Raw genomic sequence first — 13,312 nt, 5'->3', positions numbered from 1 at the left:
TTTCATACCCAAACTATAAATCCTTACTCCACTAAAGACTGCAATTATTGTTTAATTACCCATCCATTTACACCTGTGTCAGTAATATACAATTCCCTTTATAAAACATGTACATGTTTCTGCTACATTTTTACTAGAACAATGATCATATAAAAACCAAAACAAAAAGTTTCCATAAACCAGAGCTGCCCTAAATTTGTGGACAGATTGAGTGTGTGTGTGTGCCATTTGGCAGTTTAGGAAATGTGCATACCATGTAAAAGCTCATATTGCCTCCTACATGAAACCAATCACATTGTTGCCCAGACTTGGGCTTGTTTAAATTGAATAAGCTAATAAAAGTGTGCATGCATACAAAATAACAAGCAGGTTTCTTCCAGAAAAAATCCTTAAGAGATGTAAGGCAGCATCTAGTGAAAACAACAGGTAATACTCCAACACAAATCCACAAATAGATGCCCAATATGGCAATATTTGAGCCAGTAAGCACACATGATGACAGGAAGATTATATAACTTATGTCCGCTCAATTAAGAAATGCTGAATTAATGGTAAAATTATACGATAATCGTGGAATTTTACAGTCTTTTTAACAGGAAATAAACCAGTTTCCATCTGGGCTTATTCGTGCACCGTCATGTTAAGACCATCTGTTTACAGTCAGAAATGTTACCCTATTTAACCTGGGAAAGAGCTCTTACAGTTTTAAGCACCCACCAGTGAAAGATTTTCCTTCTGATAACAGTAAAAACTAAAGCATGGTACCTCATCTACCTCATCTTGCAAGCTGTTTTAAAAATAATGTGACTGTGAAACAAAGCCAGTATTTCAAAATTTCTAGAGGTATAGGAGGGGAAAACCTTAAAATTGCATTTGTTTGCAAAGCAAGGTTAACTGGAGTCACCTTTCCTTTGCATAACTGTGGGGACAAAAACTCTGCATGGTGATGGAGGTACAGTTGAGCCAAACTTCTAGGCACACTTAATATATACTGCATGACAAAGATCAAGCTGCCCAATGTTAATGTTTTTTTTTTAAGGTGGTCCCTGCTTTGAGATCATTGTGATGGTAAAAGGTTACTAATTTTTAGCACCTAAAATGTTTATGGCTGTAACCAGTTCAAGGTGCTACATCTGCTTTTGCCCCCTTTCCAACAATCACAAGATTTATCTTTCCTGAACTACTTTCCACCCACATAGGAGGTCACCAATATCAGAGTGTAAAAAGTGATCAACAAAAGGTTCTTGGTGTTAGTTTAACCACATTTGTTCCAAACTTCCCAAGGGCAGCTTCCTCGATATTGCAGACTATGCAGTTCATACTGCAGAAAATATACCAAATGTTAAAATGTTGGTGACAGATGACTAACCTCCTCCAACTTTCCCTTGTAATAAAAAAGATGTGAATGTAACCCACAGTATAGTTAACTGGATCTGTTCATCTGGCCAGTCTAAATCTTAAGCCTTTAAGAGATGTAAAACTTCACTGCTACACTTAAGGGAAGACTTATTTATGGATAGGCTTATGCAAGACCTGAGGGGTAAATGTGAGACCTGACGGTCAACTTAGAGGAGAGAAAGTGCATAACATGGCGCTGCCACATTGTGCATAGAAATGACCATACTGTTACATGAAATATGAAACACAGAATATTTAAAGCACATGCCCATTTTAGATTTAACCGTTACATTTATTCCAAAAAAAAAAAAAAATCAAGCATTAAACACTGACTTAAGCCATTCTCAGATTCACACCTGCCTTAGCAGCTTGTTTATGCACAGTATGTACACTCAATACAAAAGATGTACAAACTATGCACAGAAAATGCATCAAAGAAAACTTACGGCCCTTCCATCCTCTTCCTACCCAACTTCCTTCCCCACTCACATGTATTTTTTAAAAAATGAAGTGAATTATCTTGTACAAAGGCCTAGTGTGCATTATCCTGTACAAAGGACTGTATCACTTGTCTGTATCAGGTGCAAGCCCCAATTTTGCATAAATGCTTGAATCAAAACTACATACACTGTACAAAGTCTTGTTATATGCTTCACCATGTTGTCCAGGTTCTCGGCTCCTGATCCATGTAATAATTACAAAACTCATTCAGATTTCTCAACTCAAAAATTAATCCTCTAGCACTCAAAAATGCCAGCAGAATAAATTCCCACTTGCATACTTTAAACTAGAGAATTACACAACACCAAGGTGCTCTGGAGAACCCAGGATGACTGCATAAAATTCAAGAAAATACACAAGTGATCTTGGCATAATGGGTGCACCAGCTGTGTTGTCTGTGGGCATGAAATCATGTATAAAGAGTAAAATTATTTCAAAATCCTGATTCAGACTGGAAGATCACAATAAATGGGAACTACAAGAACAGAAAGTAGACCTCCTATAAACAGCCCTGTTTCCCATCCCCAACCTCCTTTAGGTTTTTGTACCAGTGACTGAAGGCAGGAATGCTAATGATGAGGGGAACTTGACTGTACATCACATTGCTCAAACTTGCATCTGGAAGATAAAGCAATGTGCTGCATTTATCAATGTACAATTTTCTGAAGACTTAAGAGCACAATCTTCTGATGTCAACATTACTTGAATACCTCACATGATTTCTTGCCCTGTCATAGTCTAGCAACGTGTGGCTAGACTATTAAACATCATTAAACACTATCAATGTATAATTGTGGAACCCCCTGTTTTGCCTCAAGAGATGAAGGTATGTGACTGTTGGTTTTCCTCCCCAATGGGTATTTATTTATCCATTCACACAGGACAATAAACATTTTCTGCTTCCACCATGTATGGCACACATTATTTTGGTTGCTAACCAGCTGCAAATGAACAATTAAAAAAACAAACCAACAAACCTTAAAAAAAAACAATGATTGTGTTGAGCTAGGCACATATTCAAGCAGACATCATTCTAACATTACTTGTGTATAGGGGCTCAATGAAAGCATTCTGCGCATTTTAGGAGAAATTAGGTGTGTGCTGAATCTGTGTGTAGAAAAGCAAAAATCCACCCACTCACCCAGACACCCAATTTCTCTCACATCAAACTCTTGGAAGTTTATGAGCACATTATGAGCCTCACACAGTCCTGGTCACTCTGATAAAAATATAACAAATAGCAGCTATAAAATACAGAAGAATGGAGGTAGTAAGAATCCATCAAGAAATCCAACTTAAAAAAAAAACAACCTGAAAATAAACAGTAAGTTTTTGGAAACAATCTTTTCTGGCAAATAAACCAATCAGGTGGCCTCACCCTACTTAGGCTAGGACAGCATTTTTAGCATTCTCTTTATAAAAAAAAATTTAGGAAATAAAAGAATCTACTAAAATGAAGGTCAAGTACAATTTAGTAAGCAGAAATTGACATACCTGATGGATTTAACTTCTTGCGAGAAATCTTGTTCAAGAAAACCATCACACAGTTGAATTGAACACACAATTGTGTAAAGGGTCTTTTTTTTGTGTTAACATTTCAGAAAACAAATTAAAAAGAAAAAGCAACATTTACTTTTCACCTTTACTGGCATAAAGGGAAAGAAGCTGAGTAGACCAATGAAGTATTAAAAGGGTAACATTTTGCACTGTCACACATTCTGACCTATGATCCTCTTAAACACATCATAGCAGTGATCTTTTTTACTTGCAAAGCTGCACTTTAAAAAAAAAAAGTAGGGAGGAAAAAAGAAAGAAAAAAAGAGAGCCCCCCCCCCCCCAGAACTCTTTAGATTTTGAGCTAACTGTAACATACTGCTTGGGTCAATATCTATCATTTGTTGTTGCAGATTTTTGTGCTGTTACACTAAAAGCAGCACCAAGCATCAACAGGAATGATGAAGATAATGCGGCACTTCTTTGCCAAAAGACAATTTGTATTACACTTCATCTGGTGTCAACCCCTCTCTCCATTCAAGAGAAGCTATGAAAGAAGACAAACTTGAAAAGTTTCCATACTGCCAGAACATTCAGCTATCCTGTCAAGATATGCTATATCTCACACAATTCAAAGTCAAATAAGCACTCTCCCCACCACCCCCCACCCCCTGGCAGAATGCAGAATGCATCTTTTATCAGGGTAACTCAATCTGTTGCTCAATTTGAACCCAATGGGTATGACGCAGTCGCATTCATATTCAACATGATGTCTTTTTATTTTTCCCTTAAAAGATGCCTTTTTTAATTAAAAAAAAAAAGCCTTAAATTTGGTTGTAGAATAAACTTTGCAAATTGAATTACATGGCAAAAGGACTGAATGACATCCTGATTATTTTTGTTTAAATGGGTTGCTAATTTATTTTCGCATATATCACCATACTGCAAACCTATCCCAAACGTGAATAAGCAGGAACAGTACCATTACAGTGACAGCAGACAATACCGAGGCAGTCACAAATTCAAGGTGGCCAGGAAACATACCAAAGTTAAATGAAAAACTAGACTTCCATCAGTTAAGATTATGACAAGTGTAAATTCCATGAGCTATGAAAGAAAACGTTGCTTCTAAAATCACAATATAATGTTACATATAGTACAGTCTAGAAAAGTTACATTCTTACTGCTGATAGCTTCAAAACTTAGAGGTATTAAGGCGCAGTTTATCTTAATAGGACAGCTTAGTAAATGGCATTTTTATGCAGATCTTTTTGTACAAAAAGTCAGCTTATTCTTAAAACAGAATCTCTCTCTTTCACACACACACACGCACATATATATAACCTTTCTCTGCTCCTTTCAATATAGTTCCTTTTCAACTTAAAAGGAAAGACTGCTTAAATCCTGCGACCCTATAAAATTTACAAAAACAAACTCTACAACATTAATCTTCTGTACATCATAAAACTGTGTGCAAGCTAAAATGAATTAATACAGTACACTATTGTCTTAGTATGCGCTCCAATGTATCTTGAGTAAGATATCCTGGTTTACAGAAATAGGGACACAACAATGACCCCTTTTGACCCCTTCACACACATCAAGCTTAAAACCTGCCTTTGAGACCGAGGCCATTACACTGGTATTTCCATACCACAGGCATCAGCTGTTGGAAGATGGAGTTGACAGAGATGAAGACGTGACCTCCACAGTGCTTCTGGAAGAAGAGGATGATGCAGTGGTAATGGTGGCAGTCGTTGATGTGCTGACACTGAGCGGCAAAGTTGATGGCGAGTGAGCCCGACTATCAGACGACACACGCTGATCAACAGGCGGCTCATCCTCACCTGGGACGCTAGTATTTTGTGTATCTGTAGAAGATGTAGAAGACCACGTCGAGTTGACAGTCAAGTAGGTTTCATCAAACATAACCCCTCCTCTGATGCTGACGTTGGTGTTGGCCGCATCTGCATCTCCACCATTATCAAGCCCTCCTATCTCAGTCAGCAGCGCTGTGGCCTCTTGCAAGGTGTACTACAGGTAAACAACAAAATCACCACCTCTAAGCACACACAAAAAAGTTTATTTACTGCTAATCTCTGTACAATATTTGTTGGATGGATGGACCATAGTGACATGAAGAAAACGACGCAAAAGCCACAAGAACTCTCATGTGCCTGCTAAACTCTTTTCAGTTCTACTAAATTTTGTCTATGAAGAAAAGTTTAAATAATTAATGAATTGGACAAGCAGTGGCTGTGGTAGAAGAATGGATAGAAGAAAATGAGGAAGAAGATCAGAAGAAAAGGAGGACTAGAAAGAGATGCAGAGAAAGAGGAGGAGGGAGGGTGATGAAGGACGAAAAGAAGAAAAAATATCATCTGGTTTCACAACTTTCTCATACAGTGGCAAGCGTGGCAAACAAAGATAAGACACTGCAATCAACCTGTGCACTCTGTGTACGCTGGAATGACTTGCGGTTAGAATCATCATTGGAGAGATTGGCTGTGGAAGAAGTGCTCCAGTAATACTCAGTCATCTGAAAGACCAGCGCGCAAGCAATTTAAGAATCATGCTTTCCACAAAGCCTGCAGAATACATATCACGACTAATCTCAAGATGTTCTAGTAATAAAAGAAATCACCAGATCCCTAATAAGTTATGGAGCCGAAAACAGATTTCTCTTGTTTTAGGTTCACTCTCCTTGTTGTTTGCTTCCTCTTGTTTTAAATGCTCAAAACACACACAGCTTATCTAGTTGATGGTACAATATTCTGACAGGTCATCAGTAAGATAAGGTCCCAGTACAGAACTGCTGAATCAATCATAAAACTAGTTTGAATGCTACTTGCTGACCTTCTTCTTCAGCCAGTTGACAGCCCACTGCCATTTGGATGGGGTGCGCAGCAGATTGTCTTTGGCTAGGCTGCTGCGATTGCTCAAACTGACCAAGAACTTGATACACTGGTAGGACCGTCTGCTGTCAGACACATGGTCCAAGCGAATGACCGCTGAAAGAGAACATTGGTACATGAAAGTACTGATGACACTGGCAATGATAAGCTGGCACAATCACATACTGCTGACCTAGGTATTACAAAACCAGAGTTTTCTTTCAGCAAACCTGTTATATACAGACAGCAATCTCAAGTGAAGACTAAATGGTCATGTGGAAATGAATAGTGCCTATACGTCAAAACACTATCTTAGTGCGGGGCTTCGACAACCCCAAACACATGCATGCATGCAAACACATAGTGTCTCCACACCATTGTCACCATGTTGGTAACAATCATCTATTTAGGGACATAACAATTATCACTCACAAATAAGGCCTTCATATTTGTTTCCTTTTTCATCAGCATAACCATCGATAACCCACTTGAGGCGTGTCAGCTGCAAAGAATCCTCAAGAGTCTGCAAAGACAAACAGTTACAAAGGACAAACTGTTTAATGTGATTTCTGCAGAAAATCATAATAAATCACAAACAGTTGGTCACAAAAATCTTATTTTTATAAACTTCTGCAAAACACAATTGACTGATATGCATAGAAAGAAAGACAACCATAAACAGGCGCGTCTCATTTTGTATGTTATTTCTGTAGAAAGTTGTAATGGAGGGTAGATGGTTTAAAAAAGTACTTAATACCTTTCAAAACATGACTTCTGCAAAAAGGTCGTAATAAGTTACAAACTGTCAACTGTAAGTTGCACTGGGGAGGTGGTCATACCAGAGATAACATTTACATAGTAAAATGTCTGCGAAAAGGTTTTGGGTCATTTCTAAGAGGGGGTCGGATTACAGAAGGTCTTAATAAGGAGGTTTTACTCTACAACTATTTAATTTTGATGAAGAAGAAACGTGCAATGAAGACTTTCAAAACAGTGCTCGATGCATTGTAGAAGGCTGAAGAATCACAAATAAGGTTTTTAAAAAAGAGTTAGATAGTTAGATTAAGTATTTTGAAAAAGAAAAATTGGTTATTAAGACAAATGATGCACACGTAATACTTTTTAAAAATTTGAACATTTTAATATTACTGTGTTCACGACGGAGAAAAGGACTCAGAATTTGTGTGTGCGCACACACATGCGAGGGAGAAAATATTAGTTGCCACGAAAGCTTGTGCAAATACAGGATACTTACCAACACTTCTGTCAGCAAGTTGAAGATGGTTTTCAACTCATTAGATGGTGCATTGGTGTACTGTAGCTGTGATGAACAGAAATAGTCCTTTTCTGCAGTGTCACTAATTCAAGTCATACGGCCACAATAAGCATAAATGAAAACTAGGAAATGCCCCAGTAACTGTTCACTGAAATGTTTACACCATAAACATGTTGCACTGTATCTTTTAAACAGCATAAATGCATACTTCTCAATTTGTATAACATTAAATGGCTTTTAAATAAACAATGATGATAATTGTTTTTTTTTTTTTTACTTCTCTCATACAGATTCTTACAACATTTATGATGAATCACGATGACAAATTGGCAAGACATGAGAATGCAGAAATGGCAGATCATGAAAAGCACACACACAGGTACTCTCAGCTGAAGAATTACTCACCATAAGCTGTTTGACCAATGTCAGACTGAAAGACAGGTTGCAGAAGCTGCAGTACAGCAGCATGTCGATGATTGTTGCCATATTTCCTGTTGTCAATTCCCGGACTGCCTGCGCCACCTGTGGATACACTAAAACTGTATCTTTGTATGGGGCTATGGGGGTTTCTGCCTGATCTGCCTTTATATCTTTTTCATATGCCAGACAAGTTTTCTTCTACGGTGAAATGCAAGTTGCTGGTCCTGTTTGGATTTAGCGGATACCCTTCTTAACTTACCTCTCTGAGGTAGTGAACGGATTCAGCTCCAAAGACAAACTTCTGCATGTCAGGACTCATCTTGAGAAAGATGCGGGGTTGTACCATCTGAGGTAGCCGAGGTGCAAGATCACCCAAACCTGGCCAATGCACACACACAAAAAAAATGCCTTACAAATGTGATGGAGATGAAGGATATGGATCTTGAAGTCAACAACTGCAACACTAAATAATACTCTGTCACCTCTTAGCATTAGCAAGAACTTAGGTGTTAAAGGTTTGTTATATTCAGAACAAGGTTTGTTATATTCAGACCCTCTATGGTAGGGGTGGGGAACCTTTTTACCCTCCACTGACCATTCTGATATTTATTTATAACATTAATCAAGGGATGTACAAAATTATCTAGTTAAACATTAGCCTGCTGTATTTAGCCAAGCTGTAGCTTTGTCAGGGTTTTGCAATATGTACATTCAGGCCTGCCTGGCACTGCTGTCTATTGAGTCACTATGACCTTCCTTTTCATAATCAGGTGTGCACCCATGGATGCCAGTGCTCTAACCATCTGGGTATCCACTTTCAGAGTCATATTAGGAATGTCTAGATGTTGTAAGAAATGTATTCCTTTACAGATTGTCTCAGTTACGAACATTTTCTTGCCATTCCGATCCAAAGTGCTCTAGTTTTTTCCCCCTTTTTCTTAAGATCTTGAACGATGCTATCATTTTTCCCCCGCTTATAGCAGACACAGCAGCTGCAACCTTATATGCATCTAGCCTCACAAGAGATTTCAACATACTCTCTGTGCGGTACACAGACACGTCACAGTTGAGGATCAGCATTGCTAAGGAACTGTGCAGGTGTCCAAATTCTCGTGCCTGGATTGAGCTCCATCGACGACTGCCTCCATCCTATAAACAGTCACAACAAAACAGCTCAGCTCGTGTGATAACAATGATAGGAAGAAGGACTGTAAACAAAATTATGAGAGTGAGGAAGGTTAAATCAACTCAAACCATATCAAACAGATAAGAAGAAAACTATAACTCGTGAAACAGAAAAGAGAAATATTAACAGGCAAAAACATCAAACACTCAAATCAGCAACAACTGGATTCAATATAAACACAAAACACTTTATTTAAAAGATTATTAAAACTTTAATAAATAAATTAAATTATAATTAAATAATTCTCACAGTAATTTGACTTTTGTCAAATCTTTGTAAAAACCAGTCTTAGACCATTCTGGGTACACTAAGACCAAAAAACCTTTTAGAATACTAGACAATGTCCTACTCATAAAAGTCCAATATCTGGGAAAACAGAGGTGAGTAATAGCTGCCTCAGGTATTTGCAAAACAGTTACAGCTACATGCATTTACCTCGTCTACGCCGTTGGCAGTGTTGCCCAACAGGAAGGCTATGAGGCGTTGGAAACCTTGTCGGCCAAACATATGGGCACATGCTTTGGTTCCCTGCAACAAAGTTTGAGATAACAAAGAATCTACATTTGAAAAATATTTACTGTGAAACAGATGGACAGAAAGCAACAAGTATTCTATCAAATTTCTGCTTACTTGTTTTCACGCACAAGCATGCCCATGTACACATGTGTGTGTGGGAGTGGAGTGGGGGGTAGGGAGTAACGGAGTGTAAATGTACTCCTACTATTGAAATTAATGCAATGTTGCATCCTATTATTTGTAAAAGAAAATGACTCAGCTTATGCATACATTAACAGGAAACATTAAAAAGGAGATGATACAATTTTATTTATTCCAGATGGCGATTAGAAGCAGATCTACTATATAGTTCTGTGCTGGATGGTCTCCCAGTACTTTTGCTTTCTCAAAGTTATTGCACTGTTACTCTACATGTAAGCAAAATTAAAACAGACACAATGAAGCTACTGCAACTGCCAGAAACACCACTTTGAGCCGCTTCATCTGTAAGTCTTTAAAACAAGGTAGTAAATAGTGGCTCCAATAAAACACTGTGAGCCTCACCATTTGTATGTATGTCTTGAGAACTAGGAAGTACTGGCTGCAGTGTCTGACGTAATCCACCACTTCCTTGTCCAGCATGCGTAGTAACTGCTCCACCAAAGCATCAAACGTCTTCTGAGTCTGAAAGGTATGGCAGGACCAGTCCAAGCTCAGAGTGCAAATCACAGGACAAATGGAGAAGGCATACCACAATCTGCTATTACCTGCCCACCCTCAACCCCAAGGCCATTCATCTTGTTTGGTTAGTCCACTTGCTAATAGCCCACCTTTACAAAGTTTCACTTTCTAGTGCAAATCTCAAATGGTTTTGATTAGGTTTCATTTACTTTACATATAAACTGCTCTGCTGGAAAAACTAACTACAAACTGCTTTCAGCATAGTTTTCTATCTCAATGTCATCATCATCTACAACACATCAACATGTGATAACTAAAATGTATTAATGCAAAACTGTGCCAAGTCAAATGTTTGTTCTTAGCCCACTGTGGTAATGAGAACAAAGACCAATGTAAAACTGAAGAATGTGATTGGTGCATGTGCACTCACCGATACTCCCCCATGAGCTAAGAAGCTGGACATCATGTGTTCAAGAACTTTGGCAAACATGACACGCACTTCCTTGATGGGACATTCCAGAATGAAAGGCCTGTCACATAGTGTCAAATCAATAGACTGCAAACCAATGAGTTACATGCTGATAAAAACAACTGCTAATTATAAGAAGAATATTCATTCAATGTAAAAAAATAGATCTCAAGCAGAATAAAAACTTTCTTGCGATCACTGGTTGATGTCAATCAGTAAATAAAGCTGAATCAATGTCATCAGATGCTACCAGAATCTGCACTACATTGTCAGCTCTTCCCCGGGGCTAATGATGTCCAGCATTTATATATCAGCCACTCATCTTTTCTGGAAGATTATTTTTTTTTAAAAACTTTATTTGATAATGTGCATGCCTTTATGCTGTCTGATCACGTCTGATTTATAAAGAGAAAAGAGCATGTTTAATGTGCTATATATAAATGTGCTTTATCATGTAACATTTAATTGCACGTACGCTGCTCATTTAAGCTTCCCTCACCTCACAAACATAAACATGTGACACTTACTTCAGATACTGGCTGCCATCTGGACCAGCCAGGAAGTCAATGAACCATATACAAGCATCCTTGCACTGAGAAAACAGGACTTCCAGCACCTGTGCCCACTCATCTAATTCACTCCTGACAAAATAAGCAAGTAAATATGTTATTTTCATCCACACAAAAAAATAGCTACAGAAAACTATATAAACTCAGGCATGCACACTTCTCAAGACATGGTGTATAAAGATCAGGCAAGTCAGGGAAAATATCAAGCTCAACATTTTCCTGGCTCACAAAATAAATGGATGCAGAAAAGACAAGCAGTACACTTAGTTATGTCACAAACTGAAAACAAGATCTTGCGTATGGTACTTAGTTTGATAGATGTGGACAGGCCTGCAAACTGAACAGTAGGTTCTTCATCATGCAAGAAAGCAAGTCATCCAGCTATCAAAATGGATTATGAACAATGGTAAAACACATACTGATTCTTCTGGCTGGTACGGAGGTAGGTGTTAAACAAAAACTTCACTCCCAGTTGTATGGCATTAACACACATCTTGCTGTACTGTGGGCTATCCACATAGTCCTGGATGAGGGAAAAGCATAAATTGAGTTACTAGCCCAGAGCTATCTACTTCTACAAGCAGTTCTTGCTACAAAAACAAAATTAGTTCCAAAACATTTGAAGAATTCTTAAACATCCGCTTCATAAAATAATGGAAGACAAGAGCAAAAAAATAAATAAAAGAAAAAGAATTGCCTACTGAATTCTGGGAAATGAGTCTGAGAAGATAGGAGAAGTAGTCTGGGTTGTAGACATCACGGTTCTTGACAAACGTGATGTTTTCGGCATGGATTGCCTGCTGGATGGAGGCTGGCATGCGCTCCACAAATATGCCCCTCTGTTCTCCCTTGTGCACCAGCTCTGTCAGCTCCAGAAGACTGTTGGAGTCCAGGCTGCGCTTCCTATCCTCAGGGGTAGGTACCAAATAATTTGAGTAAACATACAGCACGGCACACTTAGATTACACAACAGCAGGTCTTCAAAAAGGTAAGAAAGTGTTAATTTACAAGTAATCTCAATGCTTTGCTCTCATGGCTTGTTAATCAGCTAGCCGGGTTGTGGGATAAGGGTTCATCAAATGTTACTAGATGAGCTGCTCATGTACACAATTTAACTATAATCTCTAAAAAGACACACAAAAAAAACCTTGCTCACAAAGAGTCATTGAATATAAAAACGAGTGAATCTATACAAATGCAAGCTAAATTTTGTAAATGTAGGCTGCTCACATAAGTGTTCCTAAAATTCGCATTTAAGTAGGCTTTTTTTTTCTTTTTTGATATTCCAAAGTTTGAAAAAATAAGCTGTAGGTCTGATCTGATTTCACAAATAAGAATAAGTTAAACAATAACATATAAGAAAGACATGCTAATATATTAACAAACAAAATTCCAAAATTGCGGAGATAAAGTGGCATGAACAAAACTTTACAACAGAAATTTCATGACACACCCTCCATGAGGCAAAAGACGACGACTCAGAATACGACTGCGTTTGGCACTGGTAGGTGTGTGGGGCTCCTCCATACGTTCATAAAACAGCAGATAACCATTCCAGTAACGCAGACGTTCTTCTGGATAGGAGTTTGCTGCAAGAGACATATTGACAACAGCATTATATTTTTCATACCAGATTTCAAGCCAGAGCTGAGAGTCTGTAATTCACATCATATAAACACACTGAGCCCTAGTTTTTTGCTGGAAAAAATGGCTACTAATGGACACCATAGGAGACCAGAGAAACTAGTGTGTTAAATACTTAAAACTTTAAAAGGCATTATCTGTAGGACGCTGAGTAAAAACAGGTAAATAACTAAAACTGGCAAAGAAAATCACATAAAAATATTTTGCAAAATGTGACATACAAGGCTGCTTGAATTTTAGTATAGCAAAGTCTTCTCTCCTTGTAAAAGTCTAAAAAGCTTTAAT

General features: G+C 38.0%; 1 protein-coding gene across 1 annotated transcript in view; it reads right to left on the bottom strand.

Moving 5' to 3' along the window:
- Positions 1-32: 32 nt before the first annotated feature.
- Positions 33-13,312, bottom strand: part of LOC112573231 (ubiquitin carboxyl-terminal hydrolase 24-like) — a 38,822-nt gene continuing 25,542 nt past the window's right edge. Inside the window, 15 exon segments of the mRNA XM_025253409.1 lie at positions 33-5,427; positions 5,840-5,932; positions 6,250-6,404; positions 6,720-6,810; positions 7,543-7,608; positions 7,969-8,085; positions 8,243-8,361; positions 9,021-9,132; positions 9,605-9,697; positions 10,229-10,348; positions 10,776-10,875; positions 11,342-11,455; positions 11,803-11,906; positions 12,085-12,286; positions 12,837-12,972. Of these exon segments, the coding sequence (XP_025109194.1) occupies positions 5,056-5,427; positions 5,840-5,932; positions 6,250-6,404; positions 6,720-6,810; positions 7,543-7,608; positions 7,969-8,085; positions 8,243-8,361; positions 9,021-9,132; positions 9,605-9,697; positions 10,229-10,348; positions 10,776-10,875; positions 11,342-11,455; positions 11,803-11,906; positions 12,085-12,286; positions 12,837-12,972 (1,994 nt within the window). The 3' untranslated portion in view covers positions 33-5,055.

Source organism: Pomacea canaliculata, linkage group LG10 (genome assembly GCF_003073045.1).
Source record: "Pomacea canaliculata isolate SZHN2017 linkage group LG10, ASM307304v1, whole genome shotgun sequence".
Taxonomy (NCBI): domain Eukaryota; kingdom Metazoa; phylum Mollusca; class Gastropoda; order Architaenioglossa; family Ampullariidae; genus Pomacea; species Pomacea canaliculata.
This window is presented reverse-complemented; position numbering and strand designations above follow the sequence as displayed.